At 39.2% G+C, this 27,326-nt stretch overlaps 1 protein-coding gene across 2 annotated transcripts; it reads right to left on the reverse strand.

Moving 5' to 3' along the window:
• Window positions 1-487: 487 nt before the first annotated feature.
• Window positions 488-25,819, reverse strand: MMAA (metabolism of cobalamin associated A). 2 transcript variants are annotated; one of them, XM_015081606.3, is made up of 7 exons: window positions 25,404-25,819; window positions 10,856-11,360; window positions 8,535-8,657; window positions 5,350-5,520; window positions 2,848-2,933; window positions 1,878-2,027; window positions 488-853 (listed from the first exon to the last, which is right to left on the reverse strand). In XM_015081606.3, the coding sequence occupies exons 1-7, from the start codon at window positions 25,734-25,736 to the stop codon at window positions 563-565; spliced, it is 1,659 nt and encodes a 552-aa protein (XP_014937092.2). In that variant the 5' UTR covers window positions 25,737-25,819; the 3' UTR covers window positions 488-562. The 2 variants fall into 2 exon arrangements, with proteins under 2 accessions (XP_014937092.2, XP_014937098.2); XM_015081612.3 differs by lacking the exon at window positions 25,404-25,819 and adding an exon at window positions 21,423-21,744.
• Between the last annotated feature and the right edge of the window lie 1,507 nt (window positions 25,820-27,326).

A 27,326-nucleotide genomic window follows, 5' to 3' on the forward strand; every position in this document is an offset into this window, starting at 1 on the left:
ATAAATTAATTAAAAAAAAAAACTGTTCACATCACTACACAGTCCAACTGTTTTGTTACTGGTGTACACAGCCATTTCAGAAATTGCTAGAATACTCCGGTACACTAAACACCAGTCATTATTTTCAGCTCTCGGAAATCCACCGTGTATGATTCTAGCCTGAAGTAAGAATTCAGAAATGTGGTCACTCTTGCTTACATTTTCTCTGGAAACTCAGCGAATATGGAATCAAAGAAATCAAAGAAGGTACATGACCTTCTTTTGTTCTCCTCAGCTTTCTCTGCTTATGACTGATGAGAAGAAACTATCCTACCAGCTGCCATGGCAGCGTACGAGAATAGAAAGAAATGGAAATCAGTAACATACAACAGGTACCTTACAAATACTGCCGACTGCCTGACCTTTGCCAGCCATATCTAACATTCTTTGACTTTTCAAGCATAGTTCACAAATGGGGCCAAGGGCACCACAAAAGAATTGCTGAAAATACAGGCATATAAGTGACCTTTAATATTAAAATACTTTATGCAATGTCATATAAAATCATTATATAGGATACATTTCACAAGTCTCTGCTTTTAAAAGTTTTCAACAACACATCTGCGGCTAGTCCTGGGGACAGGGCTCCACTGAGAACCTTTTTTTCCAGAAGAGGAATCTGCTCCCGGACTGCGGGATGGGTCCTGAAATGGTCTAACACACTTTCCTGAATGAGATTCCACATCCAAACTTTCTGCTGCTTCTGTCGTTTGGCAGTCAGCTCCCCACTGGCGAGCATGAGGTCCTGGAATTCTTTCATTTTATCCCACATTTCAGTGATGCCCTCTCCACTTCTAGCAGAAATACGAATTACCTATTAAAAAGGGAAGAACCCAAAACCGTTTTACTTAAAATGATAGAAAACATTTTCACAGGGAGTCTGGTTTCCTGCCAATTAAGTCTTAAAGTGTATGAAAATAGGCAAGTGAAACGGAGACATTTTATCACTGTGTTGAAGTGAATATACTGAGGTCACTTACTAGGATTACTAAATACATGCAGAAACAAGACACTGATTCAAGGTCAAAATCTTTAGCCCAGGGTCTATTCTGGTCAATTGTTAGGATCGCTCAGATGGTCTTCAGGGGCAACACAGACAAACTGCGAGAGGGTCACGAGGATGAGAAGGGCAGGGCTGGGTGGGTTTCCCTGAGGCCTGAGTGCCAGACCATGAAACTCAGTTGAGAAAATAGCCCCATACCCTCCCTTTGTCAGAGTTCCCTGATTCAGCAGGTGCCAAGAGCTGAGCATCCAGCACCTGCCAAGTACAACGCAGACAACGTGACCAGGGAGACCGGGAGCTGATGGGAAGACAGGTTGTGGCTGTTCTCACTGTAGTGAGTGTAGCTTATTCTTTAATAACATAGTGTCCTCCTGCAGATAAAGCTGCCCACATCAAAATTACCGTACCATTTATTACAGAATTTGTCTTTTTTTTTCCTTATTGAAAATAGCACCCAACAAGCATAATGGGAAGGGAAGCTATCACATCAAAAGCCTCTTCTCTCCTACTCAAACTCTAATAAAGATAATCAAATCACTAATTACTCCATAATCTTAAGAATGGTTCCTTTCAGAATGGATTTGCTATCACTTCCAAATGGCTCAAGTCAAGCATTAAGCAATCTAATCTATCCCCTCACATCCAGTTTTTGACATCTAGTGGTTGAAGGATTAGATTTAAAATCATGACTGCACACTCTGGCTTTGTCATAATTTTAAAATTGTAATCTCACATACAAGCAAAGATTGATTATCTGTCTAGCTTGGGACTTGCATCCTCTCTTCTAATGTGCACGATCCACTCGGTGAAAATGCAGAAAGGAAGGCAAGCTAACCTTTGGTCTCCAGACTTCTGAACGCCTGTGGAGTAATTTCAGTGCACTCACATACTCTGCTTGCATCCTTCGAGCTGGCACGATCAAGTCTCCATCAGATTTAGTTATAGCTACCAGATCTGCCATCTCAATTATGCCTCTTTTGATACCCTAAAGTGAAAAAGACAGTGATGTATCAGAAATACTTCATTTAATTGTAGCCAAAAATGGGACAATAGTCAATTGAGAGTCACGCACTTTATTAACTAACTTTTCCTCTACATCTTCCTAAACCCTGGGTTCCAGGAATTACAGTTACTCAACAGAAATTACTCAGAACCACCAGCTGTTGGGATTATGGAAGTCATCTACAATGTCTCTTCCAAGTTTAGAGACTAACATGCTAAGATACATTCACAATTAGAGTAAATATGTCATTAAGACACCACATGAATGAGTGGCAGGAGACAATTCACACTGACTCATGATGGGTTCCCTTTCTCATGAGCTAACACTGCAGGATGCAAAATCATCCGTCATTAAGTGCTTAAAAAGAGAAGACACCTATCGCTAACATCTGCATTTCCATAAACAAAGTCTTTGAAGTTTTCCTTAATGTTTGTAATTTTTTCTCCAATTTACATTTGAAGAAAAATAACCTGATAGCAAACAGTGCCTCAGTCTCTGTACTACAAACACCCACACAACAGTAGTCTCTTTTGGCTGGAGCTGTCCACGCATTCCATTCACTCCCGTGTTGCGGGTGGAAAAATCTAAGTTGTATGGTTAGCTCGAGGTCATAAACTCTATTACTGTAAGTTGAGAAAAAACATAGAGAATCTGTCTTTGACTCAGTACTTTAGCCAATATGAATGCTGCTTCTTTCCCTACATTAACAGCAACTTCATTTACAGAAGTACAACACTGGAAATTTGTACTTTCAGAGATGTATACTTTGTGTTTGGGGAGAAAAAAAAGTCAATATAATTACCTGCAATTCATCTCCTCCTGCTGGTGGCAGTAGTAAAACAAACATGTCAACCATATCAGCAACAGCAAACTCCGACTGACCCACACCTGCAAATGTAAATCACAACTATATGCTAAAATATTCATAGTAATTTGCTTTCTCAACTACCTTGACCACCATTCCCGTTCCACTTCGTTCACTTGTACCCACGATCACACACTCAGCCTGATCCCACTTTAAACACCCCACCTCTCGAGAATTTATTAAACGCACTGCTTTCCTATGAGCAAACTGTGACCTTCCCAGCTCTCCCCTTCGCTTATTCCCATTAGCCTTAGTCTTGGCTGAATGGAGAACATCGAGATGTCCATTCTCTCCTCCCCCCTTGCAACTCTTTCCTGGCTTCCCTCTCAGTGGTAAGCAGCTTGAGCAATGTGGCTCTAACCCTAGATCATGTCTGTCAAGATGTTCAGCTTTCTTGCCTTCTCAACTTCCTGTGAGCCCCGCAAACCCCCACCCATGGATCAGTCCAACTACCCGTGTTCTCTCCTCCATAAGCGTGCTGGAGAAATGGCTCGAGAACAGGCACCACAGCAGGATCATGGTGTCTAACATCTGCTACCTCCTCCTCACTGCCTGGTAAAAGCAATGCCCCCAAACACCCTCAGTCAGCTGCCTTCCCATTTCTCACAGTGGCTATTACAAACATTTACTGTGCCATAATCTCCCCGCATGATGATGACCATGACTCCTACGTGGCGGTGAAATAAAGGCAAGAACCCCCTCAGCTTTTCCCTCTCCACCCTCTGCAGATCAGCGGGCCCGAACACCAGCTCTGCTCACTGCCTCCTCTCCAGTCGCAGTATAAGAAGTACTGGCTGAAGGTTACCCTCTCTTTCCTTCCCACTTCCTCTGTGCCCTTGCCCTTGCTTTATCTTTAACTTCTTTAGTCTACGGGCTCTTGTCCCCCAACACCTGACAGGAATTGTGCTCATGTCTTTGTCATCTGAAAACCAAACAAACAGGAAAAAAATAAGACAAAAACTCACAACCTACTCCAATTATCACCATATTTCCTCATTTCTCTTTATACCTAAGTGTCTAGAAAAAAAAAAAAAATCAATGTGTGCTCACTGGTCTTCACTTCATTACTTCATATTAATTTCAATCCACTTAAATCTGACTTCCATATCACCTGCTCCACTGAAACTCCTCTCGAAATTCTGTCCGTTGGGGTGGCAGAGACTTCTGGTTGTCCATTCCATATTTATTCTCCCCTATTTCCTTATCCCAATGTTGTCAGAAGCATCGATGTACCAGGCGAAAGCCCACAGTCACCTGAACCCATTTCAGCTAGAGGTGATTAATTAGTGAAAGCCAAAGTCACTAGATGGGGCTTTCAGGAAAGTTCTTGAAAGGGAGCTGACCCAGCTAGGAGGGGCCCACCCCTTCCCCCCACCTCCCCTCCCCCTACCTAGAAGGTGGATGTGACAGTTCAAGCTTCATCAGCTGTCTTTTAACCATGAGCAACCCTGAGGATGGGAACTAAGTGCTAAGAATGGAGAGCAGAGACAGAAACCCGGGACACCGAGGGCACTGTACAATGACCAGGCCTGCTTGGGACTGCCTGCCTCCAGGTTTCTTCTGTTTACAAAAAATAAACCACTCTCTGTTTGAGTCACAGTTACTTCGAGTCTCTGGGACAAGCAGTCAAATGCAACTTCCAGGTCATGCACTTGGTTCTTATGGTCCTCTACCTTGATTCTCCTGCTACCCCATGGGCAACTCTGCCCCATCCACCCTTAGATGGTGGAGTTTCCAGTCTCCAGCCCCATCTCTCTTCATGCCCGGCCTCCACACTCCATGCCCTAAATCTCCTGAGCAAACTGCAGGTCTCTAAATGGGCCATGTCCTCTCATTCTCTTTATTTCATTTTATTTAACTCCAATTCCTCCTTCAGCATGGAGTTTAACTGTCACCTCCTCCTGGAAGTCTTCCATGATCCCTCAAACCCAAGTCAGACTGTGTCACAAACATGTATCACTCAGTAATAGTGGATTGTCTCTCCAGAGGAAGGCGAATTTCTTGGGGCTTCCATTTCAGTATTTTCACTGGGTATAGCTATGTGCTAGGGATATAAAGATGAAGTAAAACACGGCCCTGTATTAAAAAGGTACCCAGCTACATGAATTTTCTGAGCGAATATTGAAGACATGTGAAATGCGCTTTAAACAAAATAGGTGTTATGGTAAAATATCGTTTCCAATGCTTACAGTTCTCGTCTGGTACTTACAACGCACCACCCCTGTGTAACAGTTCTCCAGACACATGGCTTTTCTTTAAAGGTAAGGATGATAGCCCATATTCTCATATCTCCTATAGAATCCAAGATACAGTACCTAGTATTTAATGACACCTTTAGTAAATACATGCTCAATGAACAAAATGGTATTAGCTGTCACTCATCTTTATATAGCATTTGTTATAGCACTTCATTGTTATGAAACAGAAAATCATACTCACCTACGGTTTCAATAAGAATGATGTCATATCCCCCTCCTTCGCACAACAGAATGGCTTCATTTGTGGTCCTTGTCACACCTCCTAAAGTCCCTCTAGTAGGAGATGGCCTGATGTATGCATTCATATCTCTTGATAACTCAGTCATTCGGGTTTTATCACCTAAGAGTGATCCTAAAACACACATTTACATTTTATAATCATGGAACACCTATAGGGGCCAATTATCAATCAGCCAATTCCCAGGGGAAGTGCCTTATGACATTTCTCCCAAGATCTCAAAATCATGTCATATAATTGAGCTTTAGCGCCACACAGCATATATGATGTCAAATTAACACCTCAAGCCTCTCAAAATTTATAACGGCTTTCCATTGGCTAGAGGTTCAAATCTAGATTCTTCAGTCTAACACTAAAGGCCCTCACAATGCAGCCCTACCTTACCTGTCCAATTTCAGCTTCCACTGCCCCCAAATCAATCTTCCAATTCCAGCCAAGACAGCTTCTTTACTGTCCTTTTAACATTGTTGTCCTTATGGTTTGCAACTGGAGATGATTATGACCCCAGAGGAAATCTGGCAATGTCTGAAGATATTTTTACTTGTCACAACGGGGGGCAGGATGCTACCGGCATCTGGTGGGTAGAGGCCAAGGATACTGCTAAGCATCATTCAGTGTCCCACACCAAGACTGTCATTAGTGCCAGTGCTTTAATATAAGTTCCTTGCCCATGGAACCACGTCTCACATTTTCTGTAATGACTGCTGGTTCCCAGTAGGCAATTAATTTAATACCTATGGTACAGAATGAATGATGTTCCAAGGTTTACGACAGTATTTTGGTAAACGTCACTACTTGCAAATTCTAAAAGACTAAAATAAAAGCCTTGGAACTGTTGAAATTCCCTTTAACTTTTACTTTCCTCTGGCCATATAACAACATTGGAGGTGTAGTGCTGTTCTAACCCGAATTTCAATTTTCACTCTGCCCCAAGAGCTAACTTTTCCACATAAAGTTGATGCTAAACATTGAGAAGTTCCTTAAAGATATGATCTCTCCACTCATGACTCCAGTTTAGAGTTCCCATAGGTTCTAATTCTCGAGCACATGCCTACCATGCATCTCAACTACCTTATTTACTTTTTTCTAAAAATATTTAGATGTTTTTCTAAAACTTCTTCCTAAAACAATTTTCTACATGAAATCATCTCTGGATAAGTCAACAATCTGCCAAAGCTATACTTTAAATTATTATCCTATAGATCTTAACACACTGAACTAAACATTATGAAATTACTCTCCCATATAATTGTCTTAGCCAGTGAGTCCAAAACTGTCACTTGCAGACCCTAAGGGAAGTCTCAAAGCTACTGCTGGAATCTGTGAATCCAAAACACAACAAGGGTTGACTACAGGCCAAAAAAGGAATGCTTCTCAACCTTGGCATCATGCTACTTTCAAATGCACAGTCCTATAGCAATATTAAAGTAGAAATGTAAACTTATAGTATCTTGTTTATCCCCATGTATTTTTTTCTTTCAAAGTCTATACATGTATTTTTTTTTCTTACCTGAGAAAGGGGCGTTCATTTTTAGTTTAAGAATTAAGAACCACATAGCTATGCAACTTTAATCAGACTATCTTGTCACCATACCTGCTATCACTATCTCAAGCTATGGTTTTCTTTTGCTACTGCAAGTATTCTAGAATACTACAAAGGAAAAGAGAAAAAAGGATCTCTCACCTATATGAAAATGAGAGCCACCATAAAAAAAATTATTTGTTCTGGGGCACTTGGGTGACTCAGTCGGTTAAGTGCTGACTTTGGCTCAGGTTCTGATCTCGCAGTTCTTGAATTCAAGCCCCACATCAGGCTCACTGCTGTCAGCACAGAGCCTGCTTTGGATCCTCTGTCCCCCCTCTCTGCCCCTGCCCTGCTTGAGCTCCCGCTCTCAAAAATAAACAAACACTAAAGAAAAAAAATTCTTTGTTCAAATACTTACCTTTACCAAAGTTCTTAGACTGAAAATAAGATAATACACTGATATGGATTTAATCTTGAACGTTGTAAATACAATTTTATTTTATGGTTAACATTTTTATTTTAGTGAATCAAAAACCGTGCATACTCTCAGCTAAAGTTCTCAATGGGTGGTGACAGCCACCTTTCTACTGACCTAAAGCCCCTAAAATATAATGATATCATCTCTATTTTTTAGCGTTAAACCCACTGTATGCAAACCAAACATTTCCACAAAGTGCCCTGTATTCCCTCCCCCCGCCACAACACACATTACATTGTAATGGCCTGTGTGTACATGTCTGTTTCCCTCGTTAGATACAGAGCTCCGTAGGCCAGGGGACTGTGTCTCATTCACCATTACACAACATGGTACCTTCCTTGTACAATGCCTGGCCTATAGCAGACATTCAAACACCTGTGAAATGAATAACTGCAATGTGAGAAGCCTAGATCATAAAGAGGGATAAGGGAAGAAAAACCTTCCTATTTATATGGCATGCTTTATGTTTTCCTTAAATGATCCTTTGGGGAAACTAAGTTTATTCATCGTATCTCTGATGAGCTGTGAGTAAACTCGGATGACTGTGTGACCCTGAATCAGTAATTGCTGAGCACTGTACATGACATACCATGCTAAGTGCTGTAGGGACAACAGCGGTATATTACATGGACCCCCTAAGAGCTTTCTGTTGAACCGAACATGTAATATTAACGGGTGACAAATTGTAAAGAGCAATAAGATTTTCTTTTAAGCTTAAGAGATGTTACAACAATATAAGAAAAAAGGCAATGAACAGACGGACCCATTTTCTGAACTGCATAGGGGCTGATCCTGCCAGGAGGAAACAACAGGACGGAAGTGGGGGCCTGGCCTCAGGTGTGATAGAGGGCTCAAATTTGCTTTTGATGATCTTCAACTTCTGGCACCTGTTTTCCTAGTTCTCTAAGTAGCCAGGCTACTCCTGGACTACCCACTAGCCAAGGAGCCTAATACCCCAAACTACCTCCCTCAATCTCCACCTTGTCCCTAGGACTCCCTTCTTTCAGTGAGACCAAACTCGGCTAGAGGTTAGAAGTCACCTGATTGTGCAAATTCCCACTAAATTATAACAGAGAGCCCCACGAGCCCCTGCTTTGCAGTTTAAAAAGAATCAGCAATACTCACCACCACTGGTACAAGAAGAAGGGTCCACAGCTAGCACGGATAATTTGTGCCCTCTCTCAGTAAGCATTTTTCCAAAATATTCTATGAAGGTTGATTTTCCAGCACCAGGGGGCCCAGACAATCCTACAGTAGAGAGAATCCTTCTAATTTAAGAAATGAAATCAGCCCTATGATAAGTTCTATTCAAATAGATTACCTTCTATTTCTCCTAATTTATTAAAACTCCTATTAATGTATTTCACATTTCCTAAATGAAACAAAACACTATTTATCTAGTTCCTGAGTAATATAGAGAAAGAAAACAATCCTGAGCTCCATATGTTCACCAAATTCACTTTATAAGATTATAAAATAGGATACGCCTTTTTACCATAACACAGATCTTTCTGGACAGACTTTATTGCCTCTGTCGTTAATGTGCTACATTCCCTCAACATCTGCCCACCTCTCATCATGACCAGTCATTATTCCACCTACCCCAGGGCTGTACTTTTATCTTCCCAGTGGAAAAACAACTCACTACTCTAGAAATTTCCAGTGACTGAGAAAATAATTTTCTATTTATGAAGGATAATTTGTTTCATCCCACCCATAACTCAAAATATATCCTATCAACTGGATCCAGGAAAAATTAATTTGTCTGAAGAGAGGCAGAAAACTCCCCTGCTTGGAGAATTCACAGAGCATGCAGATAAGACCGCACACTCTGCAGCCAGGTGGCCAGTTCCAGTTCTAGCTCCACCTCTTCTGAGCTGTGTAATCTTGGTGAAGTTACTTAACCATTCTGTGCCTTTTTCCTCTGCAATAAAATGCATATGATAGCACCTATCTATTCAGGTTGTCGTCAAGAATTAGATGTTAATGTTTGCAATGTTTCGAACAGCATATGGCATAAAGGAAGAGATATATGTGTTATGTTCACAAAGTATATAAAACTTAAGCATTTAATTGTAATTATATTCAAAAGTATGTGTACGTCATATGGTATGCTTGGCTCCTTACTGAAGTTTTCAGGGCAGGTCTCTGTCTTAAACATCGGTACGGGTGCTGAATCTGTTACTCGTATTTATGATGATAATAAAATAACTACCACAGAGACACAGGTTTATCTGGCCTCATAAGACCAAGATAAAAGAACCAGAATAGCAATCAAAATTTATGAGTTATTAGTTATGTGTGAGTTGCTGGTTAACTCTAGATATTTCTGGGACCTTCTCTCTTCAAATATCTTTTAGGTGTATCAAGTAAACACTTTGTTATAGCTGGAATTTCTCTTTTGGAGTCTGCTATTTTGTCTGTCTGCAATACGTAAAGATTATTAACACCCAACATAGTACTGTCAAAATGAGGGTTCCTTCAGTGATGGCAGAATAGGATGTGTGAACAACATAGACCAATACAAATGTTGGTTGGTGAACTCTTTTTGAAATTATCTTTAAAATTCATACCGTTACCATAAAAATTAGGAGGCTTTAATCCCATATCATCAATAAACTGAGATGTAAGTCTAATGCAATGCCAGTCAACTTTTAAGTGTATTTTAAGTGTATTTATTCAATTTCTGCACTTTGTTCACCATTTCTAGTTCTTTTTGGTAGGAAAGTTGGTTGGAATCACCTATTTTGCCATCATGAAAAGCTCTCACTCCACCCAAACACATCTACGTTGTTTTATAATGCGCGATTAAAAAATATATATAACAAGCTTATTTACAACTATGGAATCTAGTCAACTGTTCAAGAAATCGAGTGAACATCTAATAGTTTAGATAGCAAATGAATACGGTCTCTCCTTTAAAATACATTTTGGTATTGAGTTGGCTGTGCTTAGAGCCAAGCAACTGCCAGAAACTTTAACAAAAAGTACCTGAAAGAGGCTTGCCCATAGAAACTAATGAAACACCTGAGAAGTAGAATTTTGAAATGTGATAAGAATAATTACAGTTGATAGAAACACAAAACCAAGGCATTTACTTTAGACTATCAAGCAGAAGGACTACCAAGAGAGAGGAGTAAACCTGTAAAAGTTCCTCATACGCATATTCTATCCTGGGAGCCACAGCATGATTCTTGCCAAAACAGAAATCTTATATTATTCTCTTAAAATACAGAGCCTTGGTTCAAATGACCATGACAGTTTTCCACCCCCCAACATAACAAGACTAATATTTGCAAAGAAAAGGCATTTAAAATCCAGCCCAAAATTCTGAAAAGGAAAAAAGAATTCCCATTAGATTGAAAACTATTTAGACCTATTTCAAAACAGACAAAATGTAGAAAAATATTTACTGAACAGACATAAAGGGAAAAAAAAAGACTGACCCACTCGAAATGCTAGTGGTTTTCCTTTATTTATTTGTTCTTGTTCTTTGTGGTAGACTAATACTTTCTGAAGAAGCACCTGGGCTAACTCTTTTTTCCTCTTGTGGGTTGATTCTATAAGAGTTATGGCCTCTGCTAAGCAGGCCCTGTGCCCTTGGATTAAACCGGTATAAAGTTTATCCACAAATCTTTGTTCTTTATCAGAAAGTTCTTCTGTGTGTTCCTTTAAAGTTGTTTGTACACATAATTTTCTCTTTAAACCATTTGACAGCAGCATCCATTTTGTACAATGGAGTCCAGGAGAATTAAATGGCTGAGCACAAGGGACTCCTGATCCGCGATGACTACTTGAGTGAAAGATGAAGTGGTAACGTCGAAAAGGTGTTCTTAAAAGGCCTTTTAGGAAATGCCGGTGAGGGTGTTGTAGTAGCATGGGAATATTCATTTTGTTTGTAACTGCAGAAAACACTGGATGTTTTTTTGGCTCAATGTGATTTGTGATTCCCTAGAAGAAGAAAACATATTTTTGCCAGTTCAATGTACAATTAAGATTCTGAAGTTAGTAAAACTGCAAGCTTAGTGGTTTCTCTATATTCTAAAACACACATAATCAGGCTTCTTGGCAGTACAAATAGGTGAAAGTTTCTTACCAAACACGAGAGAAGATCCCCCCACCCTTGCCTACAGTTAACAACCAGAGTAGCCCTAAATTATGGAGTTACTGTTCTACTGTGAAATACAATGTACATTAAAATTTTCTTCGAAACAAAAAATATACAAAAAACCCCTGTAGGGTAGAAATTCTATGCCATGTTTATTTTCTTCTGTTTACAGACCTTACAACTTCCTCAGATCAAATATACCCTATTTTGAAACTCATTCAAAAGGTTTAAAAAAATCCCTCTGATGCTAGCCTTTTACTCTTTCTCTACAAAAAAAAACAAAAAAAGTGCTTAGTAGTGCAGGCACTTGAAGTCTAAGTTTAGATAAATGTATGTATTCAATAGGCTCACCCTATTATATATTCAAAGAATGGCCTAACATAAGCATATCATCATCACCACCACCGCCGCCACTGGGGCCTCCATGTGAAATGAACTGTGAGGTTTGTATGGTAACTAGATCAGCCTATCTCAAAGCATGGCCAGGGGTGCCTGGGTGGCTCAGTCGGTTGAACATCTGACTTTGGCTCAGGTCATGATCTCATAGCTCATGAGTTTGAGCCCCGTATCAGGCTCTGTGCTGACAGCTTGGAGCCTGGAGCCTGCTTCAGATTCTGTGTCTTCCTCTCTCTGCCCATAACCCACTCGCATTCTGTCTCTGTCTCTTTGGAAAATAAACATTTAAAAAAGAGGATTTTTTTAAAAACCATGGCCAGAACCGCCTGGCACTTATTAAAACTGCATACTCCCAGCCCCAGTGAATCAGAATCTCTGTAGAGAAATAAGCACACTGAAGTTTGAACCACTATGGAATTAGATGAGGATGCTTTATTTAGATTTACTGATACTCTCCACTCCAAACTGTATTCGACAACAAAAGCTGACATAGTACATGGAGGGTCAAGAAAATACAGAGGTATTAGCTTTTATTATTATTTATTAAATCAACAGCATTAGCTTTTATTATTATTATACCAATTTATAAAACTTTGGTTAAGAGTTAGGTCACAGATCTAGCTTCCAGTGGCAAACTACAATTTACATACAAATGATACATATGGCCTACCAAATTCGGGTTTATGATTATTTGAAAATTTTGGTTTTCAGTTCCTCGTAGCAGAATGAAATAAATTACTTGATTGCTCCAAAGTACCTCTCTAAATTGTATTTCAAGACCAATCAGCATGAAATCAATTTTACTAAATAACATTCTAATAGGAAAAAGAAGACATTTTAAGTATTTTTTATTGTTAGAACTGTAACTGCTCATCATTTTTTCTATTTTGGGGGAAATATGACTTCTATTTGTACAAAATTAGTCTTCTTCTAAAAGGACAGTTTATGGAAAACTGTGTAAAAAATGGTTCTAAAAAAACAATTTAAAACATCCACTACCACCCTTCACACAAACATACAAAAAAGATATTTACAACAAAAAAGTTCAGAGGGGGATCTATTTTGGAAGCTCACTGTAAGCACACTTCTCAACAATACCTCCACCATTACCACAGACTGGAAGCTCACAGGGAAGAAATGTATTTTTATTCGACCACTATTTTCTAAGTGTATGCTACTTTTCAGGTCCCAGGCTAGGTTTAAGAATGATAGTGATGATAATGTTATTGTTGGGTGACGACAATGACATTTTACCATGTTCCAGTCATTTTATTCTGACCTGCTGTATTCGTTTCCTAGGGCTGCTGTAACAAATAACCACAACCTGGGTGGCTTAAAACAACAGAAATGTATTCTCTGACTGTTCCAGAGGCTGGAAGTCAGAGATCAAAGTGTTAGCAGGCCTGCACTCCCTCTGAAGGCTCTAGGGGAAGACGGTTCCCTGCCCCTCCCAGTGGCCCCTGGTGTCCCTTGGCTCATGGATGCACAATTGAGGTCTCTGCCTCGGGCTTCATTTGGCCTTCTCTTCATGTCTGTCCTCGGTGTGGAGATTTGTCTCTGATTTGGGCCCACTCAGATAATCAAAGATGATCTCATCACAAGATCATTAACTTAATGTCATCTGCAAAACCCTTTTTTTCCAAATAAAAGTCACATTCACAAGTTCCAGGGATTAGGACATGGATTTCTTTTTGAAGGCCACCATTCAATCCATTACACCTTCTTAGGTGGACTGTCAGTCTTACCCTAAATGACATAATCTCAGCACTTCAAAAGTCCACAGAATAAATAACACCATGTCCAAAAAATCAGCCCTCAACAAGTATAAAAAGATGGAGATCATACTGTGCATATTTTCAGACCACAACGCTATGAAACTCGAAATCAACCACAAGAAAAAATTTGGAAAGGTAACAAATACTTGGAGACTAAAGAACATCCGTATAAAGAATGAATGGGCCAACCAAGAAGTTAAAGAGAAAATTAAAAAGTACATGGAAGTCAATGAAAATAATAACACCACAACCCAAAACCTCTGGGACGCAGCAAAGGCGGTCATGAGAGGAAAGTATATAGCAATCCAGGCCTTCCTAAAGAAGGAAGAAAGGTCTCAGATACACAACCTAACCTTACACCTTAAAGAGCTGGGAAAAGAACAGCAAATAAAACCCAAAACCAGCAGAAGACAGGAAATAATAAAGATTAGAGCAGAAATCAATGCTACTGAAACCAAACCAAAATAAAACAAAAACAGTAGAACAGATAATGAAACCAGGAGCTGGTTCTTTGAAGGAATTAACAAAATTGATAAACCACTAGCCAGCTTGGTCAAAAAGAAAAAGGAGAGGACCCAAATAAATAAAATCAAGAATGAAAGAGGAGAGATCACAACGAACACAGCAGAAATAAAAAGAATAATAAGAGAATATTACGAGCAATTACATGCCAACAAAATGGGCAATCTGGAAGAAATGGACAAATTCCTAGAAACATATACACTACCAAAACTGAAACAGGAAGAAATAGAAAATTTGAACAGACCCATAACCAGTAAGGAAATCAAATTAGTAATCAAAAATCTGCCAAAAAACAAGAATCCAGGACCAGATGGCTTTCCAGGGGAATTCTACCAAACATTTAAGGAAGAGCTAACACCTATTCTCTTGAAGCTATTCCAAAAAATAGAAATGGAAGGAAAACTTCCAAACTCTTTCTATGAAGCCAGCATTACCTTGATTCCAAAGCCAGACAAAGGATCCACTAAAAAGGAGAATTATAGACCAATTTCCCTGATGAACATGGATGCAAAAATCCTCAACAAAATACTAATTAGCCAGCCGGATCCAGCAATACATTAAAAAAAATTATTTACCACAACCAAGTGGGATTTATACCTGGGATGCAGGGCTGGTTCAATAGCTGCAAAACAATCAATGTGATTCATCATATCAATAAAAGAAAGGACAAGAACCATATGATCCTCTCAATAGATGCAGAGAAAGCATTTGACAAAATACAACATCTTTTCTTGATAAAACCCTCCAGAAAGTAGGGATAGAAGTATCATAGCTTGATATCATAAAAGCCATATACAAAAGACCCAATACTGATATCATCCTCAATGGGGAAAAACTGAGAGCTTTCCCCCTAAGGTCAGGCACAAGACAGGGATGTCCACTCTCACCAGTTATTCAACATAGTATTGGAAGTCTTAGCCTCAGCAATCAGACAACACAAAGAAATAAAAGGCATCCAGATTGGCAAGAAGGAGGTCAAACTTTAACTCTTTGCAGATGACATGATACTTTATATGGAAAACCCAAAAGATTCTGCCCCAAAACTGCTAGAACTGATTCATGAATTCAGCAAAATTGCAGGATATAAAATCAATGCACAAAACTTGGTTGCATTCCTATACACCAACAATGAAGCAACAGAAAGAGAAATCAAAGAATCAATCCCATTTACAATTGCACCAAAAACCATAAAATACCTAGGAATAAATCTAACCAAAGAGGTGAAAAATCTATACACTGAAAACTATAGAAAGCCTATGAAAGAAATTGAAGAAGACACAAAAAAATGGAAAAAAGATTCCATGCTCCTAGATAGGAAGAACAAATATTGTGAAAATGTTGATACTACTCAAAGCAATCTACATATTCAATGCAACCCCTATCAAAATAACACCAGCATTCTTCACAGAGCTAGAACAAATAATCCTAAAATTTGTATGGAACCAGAAAAGACCCCGAATAGCCAAAGCAATCTTAAAGAAGAAAGCCAAAGCAAGAGGCCTCACAATCCTGGACTTCAAGCTGTATTACAAAGCTGTAATCATCAAGACAGTATGGTACTGGCACAAGAACAGATGCTCAGATCAATGGAACGGAATAAAGAACCCAGAAATGGACCCATAAACGTATGGCCACCTAATCTTTGACAATGCAGGAAAGAATATTCAGTGGAATAAAGACAGTCTCTTCAGCAAGTGGTGCTGGGAACACTGGACAGAAAAATGAACCTGGACCACTTTCTTACACCATACACAAAAATAAACTCAAAATGGATGAAAGACCTCAATGTAAGACAGGAAGCCATCAAAATCCTCGAGAAGAAAGCAGGCAAAAACCTCTTTGATCTTGGTTGCAGCAACTTCTTACTCAACACGTCTCCAGAGGCAAGGGAAACAAAAGCAAAAATGAACTATTGGGACCTCATCAAAATAAAAAGCTTCTGCACAGCGAAGGAAACAATCAGCAAAACTAAAAGGCAACCGACAGAATGGGAGAAGATATTTGCAAATGACATATCAGATAAAGGGTTAGTATTCAAAATCTATAAAAAACTTTTTAAACTCAACACCCAAAAACAAATAATCCAGTGAAGAAACGGCAAAAGGCATGAATAGACATTTCTCCAAAGAAGACATCCAGATGGCCAACTGACACATGAAAAAATGCTCAACATCACTCATCATCAGGGAAATACAAATCAAAACCACAATGAGATACTACCTCACACCTGTCAGAATGGCTAACATTAACAACTCAGGCAACAACAGATGTTGGCGAGGATGCGAAGAGGATCTCTTTGCACTGCTGATGGGAATGCAAACTGGTGCAGCCACTCTGGAAAACAGTATGGAGGTTCCTTAAAAAAACTAATAATAGAACTACCCTATGACCCAGCAATTGCACTACTAGGCATTTATCCAAGGGATACAGATATGCTGTTTTGAAGGGACACATACACTCCAATGTTTATAGCAGTGCTATCAACAATAGCCAAAGTATGGAGCTCAAATGTCCATGAATGGATGAATGGATAAAGAAGTGGTGTATACACACACACACACACACACACTGGAGTATTACTCAGCAATCAAAAAGAATGAAATCTTGCCATTCGCAACTACATGGATGAAACTAGAGGGTACTTGCTAAGCGAAATTAGTCAGAGAAAGACAAATATCATATGACTTCACTCACATGAAGACTTTAAGACAGAGGACAGATGAACGTAGGGGAAGGGAAACAAAAATAATATAAAAACAGGGAGGGGGACAAAACAGAAGAGACTCTTAAATATGGAGAACAAACAGAGGGGTTACTGGAGGGATTATGGGAGGGGGGATGGGCTAAATGGGTAAGGGGCATTAAGGAATCTACCCCTGAAATCACTGTTGCACTATAAGCTAACTAACTTAGATGTAAATTAAATAAATAAAAAATAAAAAAAATAATAACACCATGTCCAAAAAAAAAAAAAAAAAGAACCCATGAAGGGCTGTGGGAACAGAGAAAATTATAGAAACTAACTCTCCTTGGGGAGTAGAAGGTTCGAGTCATGGAGGGGTCAATGTCAGGGCTAAGTCTGAAAGGATTACAAAAAAAAAAAAACAAAAACAAAAACTGAAGGACGAGACAGGCTTTCCAGGCTGATGACTTAATGTACAGAGTCACAAATGGAAATTGGTCTCTTCCCTGCCATCAGAGAAGATTGAACAAGTCAGTGAGGCAGAAGCCTAGTCTATATATGGAACTAGTGTAGGAGATGAAGCTGGACCAGGATATAAACCGAGACCAAGCAGCTATATTTTGCCTTGTTGGCAGTGGAGACACAACAGTGATCTATACAAAGGTTAGTGACACCATCAGCTCTGGTTTTTAGGAGATAACACCGGGAATGGTGGTAAGAAGAGTAATTAGACCCTGGTAACAAAAAGCCCAGTTTAGGAAACCCTAGCAAAGACCCAAATGGGATGATGAGGACCTGGACTTAGGCAAGGCATTAAGGGAAAGACAAGTCAGATTCAAGACCTTACTGTCCACACTAGAATCCTCAAAGCTCACTACAGAGGCTGGCAAGTTGCAGTTGCTGAAAAACAAACAAAAAAAGGCTGCCGATCTGAACTCATTTCATTTCCCACCTGCCTGTCACTCAAGAGCTTATAATCCATTTTCAAATACTCCATTTCACTTTATTTCCCCAGACAATTCTATGATGACATTTATTATTATTATTATTTATTCTCACTTAACAAGGGAAGGAAAACAAGAGTGAGTCAGGTAACTAAATTAGTCATAACCAATGAGCAAGCCAGGATTCAAACTCAGGTCTTTTGACTCTCTGTGGCATTTTTTTCTTAATAAATTATTTTGGGATAAAGGAGAAGTCTTTTGACTAAAAGGTATTAGTAACCCTGCCCCTCCCAAAGCAAGTAAAAAGCATTTTTTAAAAGTATGCAGTGACAGTGGCAGCATTCGGAAGAGCCAAAGCGCAGAGAAGAGGAAATGTTGACCAGGATACAGAACATTCTTACTACCAATCCTAGTCCTATCTATCCTCCCATAGGAGAGATGCTGTCTATAGAGTCTAAGAAAAAATTATAACTATTTAAAACATTCCCTTTAACAAATTTTACCATGACTGATTCATTATCCAACAAAGCTATGCTCAAAAAAGAGAAAGTAGTATGTTGAGAGACAGAGAAAGAAGATTATAAAGCACTCATTCAAGAAACACTTGAGCATTTACCATGTGTCATGCAATAGTCTAGGGGACATAATGATCAAAACAGAACAAAGTTCTTGCCCTCATAAAGCTAACATCCTAGTAAGAGAAAACAGATAATAGACATATAAATAAGGAGGCCAGTGTGGCTAGACATTAATAAGAGGGGAAATAATAGGAGAGAAGGCCAAAGAGGGACATACAACTATAGATAGGACTGGAGGAACTCTGAGAAGGGAAGCGATAGGACAAAGGAGAACCTGATGTGACTTCTGTTTTAAAAGGATCTGATGGGGATGCAAGAACAGAAATGGGAAGGCCAGCTAAGAGATCAATGCAATAACCAGATGAGAAATGATGAGGACAGGAACCAGGTGGGGATGGTGTTAAATCAGGATTCTGGATGAATTCTAAAGGACCTGTTAATGAATGAGATATAGGACGGGACAGAAAGAAAGCAGTCAAGGATGAGGCACAGGTCTTACCCTGAGCCACAGCAAAGATGGAGTTGCTCTTTAATGAACTGAGGAAGACTGCAAGAAGTCAGGTTTTGGGTAAGATTAGGCATGTTTAGTTTCTGATACGTTAAGTTTAAGATGCCTACTAAATATCCAAGTGACATCCTGAGTAGGCAGTTGTGTTACTAGTCTCAGGAAGGGGTCAGAGCTGAAGTGTAAATTTGAGAATCATTAAGTGTTTAGGTGTGATTTAAATCCATGAGCCCAAAGGGGATTACCAAAAGTGTGACTGGAAACAAGGTGTTACACCATTTTTCATAGAATTTTACATACAAACACACATACAGAGAAATACATATGTCAAAACATTAACTTCATCTATAAATGAGTGGTATTATAGTGCTTATATGTTGTTTTTTGGTTAATCATATTTTTCTGATTTTTTAAAAGAAGCATATGTTCCTGTTGTAGGCAGAAGCTCCCCACCCCCCGCAAGAGATGTCCTTGTCTTAATCCCTGGAACCTGTGAATATGTTACCTTACATGGCAAAGCGGAATTAAAGTTGCAGATGAAATTAAGGTTGCTAATCAGCTGACTTTAAGATAAAATGATTATCCTGGATAATCCAGGTGGACCCAATATAATCACCAAAGTCCTTTAAAATGAAAGAGGGAGGTGGAACAGCAAAATGATGTCACGTGAGGAGGACTCAGCCCACCCTTGCTGAACCTCTAGGATGGAACAAAGATGCCTTGATTCTAGCCCCGTAAAACCTACGTCAGACTTCTAACCTACAGGACTCTAAGATGAATAATTCGTGTTGTTTTAAGCTATGAAGTTTGTAGTTGTTATAGCAGCAAAAGAAAACTAATACAGTTGTTATAGTAAAAAAAAATCGTTTTAAAGATAAAACACAGAATTTGTATACTTTTAATAAGAAATGTCTAGTAACTATTCATGATTTAATTTTTACCTTTGTCTGTATCTGTAATCTGTAACTTGCTTCCTTCTGCACTGAGATTTCATAATGTGAGAATCAAACCTGATGAGTCCTTAATTTAAACAGTTACTATGACCAACAGCATTACATTCAATGTATATTTATATGTCAATTTCTCAATTAAACATAAAATTAACATATATACTCAAAAACCTAGTAAAAAGAATTATTTACGAGGTGAAAAAAGTGATAATCATATTTTAGCTATGCTTCTGTGCACAGGTTCTATCAGAATTCTCATATTAAGATATGAGGTTCAACATAATATTAAGATATGAAGTTCAACTTCGAAATAATGTGGTATACGTGGGCTACTAACCATTTTTGAGGACGGCAGCTTTAAAAAACAAACACAAAAATTCTATATGCTATAATAAAAATTCGGTGGAAGCTAATTAAATTAGCAGAATGCTTATCTTCCACATTTTTGCTTGACAAACTCCTACTCAGTTCAAACATACCTCTTCTAGGACACATCTTCCCCCACCTTTCCCAGGCAGTCACCTGTTCTATCTGCAAAGCTCCACAACGTTTTATTCATCTTTTCTGATTTATCTATTTACAGATCTCTCCCCACCAATTCTCATCCCTCAGCCCAGCCAATGACTGTCCCAGAAAAGAGACAGTGTCTTATTCTGTTTCCTCGGAATCCAGCACAATGCCAGGCATATAGTAATCGGTTAATTTTTTTAAGGTTCATGAGTGGACTCTCTACTTATGTTAATCTAATATACTTGAAAGGAAAGTGTGAGTACCTCCTTAACCTGTGTGATCTAAAAACATTCTACCTTCTAAGTTCCCTGTTTTGAATCAAGGCACCTTTGACATCTAACTAATCTTCCAAAACAGAAAAACAGAAAGATAAATTTGTAAGGAATCAAAACCCAGTAACAAGAGTTCACTAGATGAAAATATGTCCACTTCTAATGATGCAAACAAACAGTATTCCCTAAATAAATGAGATGAAACTAAAAACTGTCTAATAAATAGTAATATAAGTTGCTCTAACATTTAGAATAGTCATTTCTTACAATAATTTAATCAAAGTCTTTTTCAGAAAATCCAGACCAACTATCTGACAAGCTTATGGTTTACACTGCAGAGTTTATCACAATTTGGGATTATGAAGTTCTCTGTCCTTTGATGCCAATACAGATCTTAAATGGCTTTTAAGTGACAAGAATCAGGAAAAAGATACCATTTTCCCCATTCTTTTGCGAAAACCAAAGAGCTACCCAGATGTATATAATTCAAGGTTTTTACACCTTCAAATCTCTGGGGGCTGATTTTCTTGCTGCCCCCAAACCTTCTGGACCATGTGAATAGCAGAGCAGCAGCTGTTACCTTTCACTGAGCGTTTATCATGTGTGAGACATTCCTGTATACATTTCCTCAGCTAAGCCTCACAATAGCAGACAAGATTCTATTTTATAGGTGAAGCTCAGTAAAGTTACATCGATTGACTTAAGGCCTCACAACTAATGGCAGAACTTGGGAAAAACTATGGATTTGAAAAATCAGATCTATGGGGCACCTGGGTGGCTTGGTCGGTTAAGTGTCCCAATCCTGATCTTGAATCAAAGGTCATGATCTCTCGGTTCGTGGGTTCGAGACCTGTGTCAGGCTCTGCGCTGATGGTGATGGTGTGGAGCCTGCTTGGGATTCTGTTTCTCCTTCTCTCTGCCCCTCCCCTGCTTGTGCTTTCTGTCTCTCTCTCTCTCTCTCTCAATAAACTTAAAAAAATAAAAATAACAATAAAAAAATCCAGATCCATATGAAGACAGGTGGTGTTATGTCACATCAAGAGAACACCAAATAACCCTTTACATTTAAATACAGAATGATTATGGCAGGCTGTTTATCTTCATTTTTTTTTCTTTTTGCTTAAGCCATAATGAAAAATTATGGTTTGCTTAAGCCATAATGAAAAAGAAGTTTACATCTTCTGTACAAACCTTACCAGTAGGAGATCCCAATAGTATATTTGGTGATAGAATAAGCCAAATTTGTACAAGTTTTAAATGTTTTTCACTCCACAAATAATTCACACCTGATAACTCAGTGTATAACATACTTAAACCCATTAATTTAATGAATCAACCAGATTTTGAAGAAGTCCATAATTTCTTTTAAAGTCAGTGTAATTCAGCCTTGTCTGAACAACCCTCCACCATTATAGTAGGTCACCTACAGAACAGACTAAGCCTCTAGAGTAGCAAAATTATGGAGGTAGGGAAAAAGACTTCCCATCTGCACATGTAACTAAGCATCTTCTCCTGCTTTCTTAAGGAAAGAAATTTTAAAACTTGGCCAATAATCAAATTAAACTGTTTCAATGAATTTTCATGATTCCTGAGAATCGTGGAGGTCTCATCCTACAATTTTAAGCTGTGTACTACCAAAATACAAGAGAAAATTTTGCAGCATTTACAACATTAGTGAGATGTCTCAAAGCACTGTCATTTGTAATAAACCAGAATGTCAATTTGTTAATATACAGTGAAAAACACCAAGTGGGCAAAAACACTAAAATGAGTTGGTAAGTGAACCCCCTCTCAAGCAAAAGGTTCACATGGACAGCAACATTTTAAGAATCACATTTGTTTTCCTCCAATACCTCTTTTATATCCATTCCCTCTACACCACCCTCATTCCCACCTTACTATAATGGCTTTCAAGCTTTGATCACGGTCCATGGGAAGAAACACACTTACATCAGGCCAACAAATAGGAATATAGCTGAAACAAAAGTTTCACAAAACATTTCTTACTGCTAATTCACGTGATACACTCTAATGTTACCTTTTCTATTCTGTTTTTTTTTTTTAATGCAGATTACACCTACCGCAGGTACAACCTTACGCCTGAAAAACGCTCATCTACTATGACCATATTACCACTTATCATCATAATATGTAAATCTATTTTACTCCTCTGTTTAAAATACTTAAAAAGTTCCCTCTGCCTTATCTGTAAAAAAAATAAATAAAAAGTTTTCCTGGGATTCAGCCATTCATTTATTCAGCAACTATTTATTGAGAACCTACTATATGCCAGGCACTGTGCTATACATTGGTATATGGGCCCAACATAGCTTCTGACATCATAAAGTTTACAATCCAGCTAAGACAGTTATTACATAAATAATAACTCTCCAACTCCAACTTAATTCATTCCCCTCCTCCACTTTTACCACATGGCTGTAACTATTCTGATCTGCACGCAGGTCCCAGAAAACCACTCTTGAACATCTTGGCCATTGTCCATGATGTTCCTTCTGATTGGAATCCCTTCTCTCCTTTAATCATCTCACAAATTCCTCTTCAGCCTTCAAAAATCAACCCAAGTGTCTCCTCTATAAACAGTTCTCTGCCCCTTTCCATGCCCTTTCAGTTGTCACTCATATCTCTTGTCATCCTATGCAGGCTACATCCCTCAATTATAATGCCGGTCACATTGTTAAGTTGTTAGTCTTGCCTAGACTATGAGTTATCTTTGTACCCACAGCATATTTTATTGCTCACAGAATAAAAGAATGTGTACTAGAATTTTGTATGGGTCAATAACTCCATTATGCTGATTACTCAATTAATCAATGTTTGAAAACATACATTTTGCTAGATTTTACAGTAAATATATATTTATTTAAGGATTCTCTTTTTAAGGTCTTATTTCAATATATGGATGTTTTCCTTCATTAAAAATTTGCTCAGCAGCAGCCAGTCTGACTTGGGATATTTGTCTTGAAATTGATCCAATGAATATTCTCAATTTCAATAACTACCCTGGCAAGAAAAAGCATACAGGAGTTCCAAAATCAATACCTTAGGTCAGTGTCTGCAGCAAAGCACAGTTCATACAGGCAATGCAGTGTTACACCATGTGTTTCCATTTCTCAATGGTAATCATTTTTGATTAGAAGATAAACTGTCAGGTGCCATTAATCTGTTTACCATCTCCCACCATCCCCCACAGAAGGTTTTACATTCTCCTTTTCAAATAATCTCAGGAAATTTTGGTAGAGCAGAATGACTTTTTAAACAAGCAACTTTTAAATAGGTCATTGTTATATAAGAGTAATACCGAACACATACGGAACTCATGCAGGAAATACTCTAAGGTTCCCTGTCCACTATACCTTTTATCACATTTCCAGTTACGACTCACATTTCCCAATTTCCACTTTTAGGTTTCAATCTGTTTGGGAAATCTCTATTTTTTAAAATTTCATCACCATTAAACGTTTTCATTCACCCCGATTGCTATCACCCAAGTTCAAATCCAAAATGGTCTTGGGGAGCCCTATGTACATCTATGTATGAGGGACCCACATATCCTCATACATGACTATATGAGGAACAGTCAGCTAACAGGCAAATGTTTCAAGCAGTCGCCAGTCCTTCCCATGCCAAATACAGGTTTTCTTTAGTCTTCAAATATCTCAAGATGATATTTACATTTCTTATGGTTACATAACTTCTAGCATTTGTTTTGCCTCTAACAGAACACAGCCCTAAAAATAACTGAATTGTTCCCTTTTTAAAATTCTTACTACCTTGAGCACAAAACAATATTGTTTACTAATAAAAGAATATTTGGGGGGGAGCCTGGGTGGTTCAGTTAGTTAAGCATCCGACTCTTGATTTCGGCTCAAGTCATGATCTCATGGTTCCTGAGGTCAAGCCCCAGTCAGGCTCTGCACGGACAATGAAGAGCCTGCTTGGGATTCTCTCTCTCCCTAATAAACTGAAAAAAAAATAAAATAAAATAAAATACTTTATTGACATTGCAGATGACCCAAAATGATTTAGTATCTTCACAGGCCTCCAGGAATGTTGATTTCCTACCAACTTGGAAGAGCTATAATGATCAGTTTTCCTATATATGTACTAGGGCACAACTCTTAAGAAAGATAATAAAAAAATTTATCATGGCATTTTTGCTTAGGTGGTCTTTCATTTGCTAATAAGAAACATAAATTATTTGAATACAGTATGTCTGCTAGAAGAGACTTAGCCCATGCCTTTCCAGAGTACTTGACAAAGTCTAGGTACTCTGTGACTTTCAGTATGAACCTACTTTACATCCTAGATTATATTCCATACAAGTTTTAATTTCACTCTTTGACTGTAGCTACACTGGACTATCGTGCCTTTTCCCTCTCCATCCTTTGGTTAACCATTCACCAAGTTTGGCATCGGCAAGGGACCAGCAACCTCACCAAAATTTCCTTACTGTGGCACAACAGTAAGCTCACAAACCTGACTAAAATGATGTAGATTTTAAAATATTGTTTTACAGCGCGACCCGTCCCTTTGAACCAAACTTGCCGACGCCTCCCTGTCAGCACATACCCCGCATTCCCAATATCGCCCAATCCAACAATATTCTCCTTTTCCCTCCCCCACGCCCAAATCCTCCAGGAGGCGCCTCCAGGTTGGTCCCCACCGGCGGCCGGAGGCCAGAGCCCAGCTCGGGCTCCAGACGCCTCGCGCAACCTCCACCCAGCACTCACCCTCCCGAAGCCACGGAAGTGCGGCCCTGCCCCACCCCTTCCGCCAGGCAGGGTTCGCTCCGCCCCACGCTGGCTGCGACGCGCAGACGCAGGACCCGGTGCCGGACGCGCGGAGCCCGGAGGGCGGCCGGGGGCTGGAGGGCGGCGCGGGGCGGGACTAGGGTCCTGGCGGACGTGGCCGCGGAATGCCGTCGTGTGCCCGGAACGCGTGTGCTTTAAGGCCTGTGGGCCTGCGTCGGGGTGGGGAAGTTGGTCGGGCGCTGGGAATCTGCCAAGAAATGAAGCAGGTCCGTATTGGATCGTTCGCCTCCAAAGCTGGAGAGTAACATTCATACCCTTCCGGCCTTGGCACTTTAGTAGTCCGGGGAACGGAGCCAGGGTCCAGCCCCGGGCGCCAGCGGCGTGCAACGGCCCGTGAGCGTAGACCGCTTTTTTACCTCCCAGAAGCTTCAAACGTGGGGTACACACAAACTGGGCCTATTAACAGACTGGTGACATCAGGAAGACTCCAAACTCCGCCAAGCAATTTCCAGCCTATTGGAATAAATGTTCAACTGAAATATAACTCAAGTGTTTAAGCCATGGAGTAGCTTTTTCTCTTAAAAGTTACCATTCGTATTGATTAACATTTTACTTTGTACTAAAAGTAGGGACCCGCGCTCACTGCCTCGAAAAGCCACCGACGGGGAAAGGCTCCCGGCTGAAATGGAAATGGAAATGAACGTGCTTAATATTTGCTACCTCACAGCGGGGCCGGAATGGTAACTAGTTTCTTGAAAACCTGTTGGATTCTGTAATAAGTTGTAAATCCTGAGTTTTACCTGCGTGTAGGATTTTTAGGGAAAGCAAGTCTCCCAAATGTATGCTGTAATGTAATAAAGACAGCATCAATAGGCAATAAATAGCAAGGTTCAAATTATGGCAAACAGAAATGGTCATAACGGAGGGCTATGTTATAATTAGTATCTGGAGCCTTGACCCCAGTCTCCCCATATGATAAGCATAATTGCATGCATTTGTGAGAGGTTAGGCCTTTCTCAACTACTTGTGGGTTCATTCTTGTTGAACGTAGAACAATAAAAAAAACGAATTGGTCTTCCTTAGTGTCTTCATTATTATTCAGACTAAAAGACCACCACTTTTACCCCAGAGTAATTGTAATTGACCCAAGTACAATGAATTACAGAAAAAGAAAACTAAGTCTGAGTGAAGTAGAGGCCCTTGTGGAAAACATGGAAGCAGTCAGATCTGGTTTCATATCTCAGCTCCTGAACACACTAAATACAATAAGGATAAAACTTGGTAGAGGTTACTTCATTTCTTTAAGTTTGGGGTTATTCATCTGTCCAAGTTTTTTTTTTTGATTAGTGTTAAATTTAATGAAAGCTCTGTTTGCTTTACCTAAGGAAATGAGGACTTTGTTAATTTAAAAATGATTTTTAATCCTTATCTGGTTATTCTACAAACTTAAACACTTTAGTTCATTTCTTTCTTCCTTCTCCCTTCCTCCCTCCATCCCTTCCTCTCTTTTCTTTTTTCTCTTTTCTTTTTTCTTTTCTTTTCTTTTCTTTCCTTATCCAGTTGTTTCCTAAACTGTTCTTTGAACATTCGTCCTTTGCAAAACGTTAATAGATGCTTTGTGGAAAAAACGCTTAGAATCAGCACTGGGGAAAACACAAATCTATTGCTGTGAGGTTATTTAAATTTCTAGCATTCTTGCGAAAAATGTTAGCCTGAATCTGTGAGGAGCACTCAGATAAATTCAGTGTGATTTATTTGGACTTTTCAGTAAGGTCAAAGGACAGAAGAAATTTTTAAAAAAGGACTGATCTGCATTTAGGGCAACTGAACTGTATAGGATTATAATTTTTTTTTCTTAAGTTTTAGAGGAATTTTGTGGACAATTGAGAAAATTTGAACATG

Source organism: Acinonyx jubatus, chromosome B1 (assembly GCF_027475565.1).
Source record: "Acinonyx jubatus isolate Ajub_Pintada_27869175 chromosome B1, VMU_Ajub_asm_v1.0, whole genome shotgun sequence".
NCBI lineage: Eukaryota > Metazoa > Chordata > Mammalia > Carnivora > Felidae > Acinonyx > Acinonyx jubatus.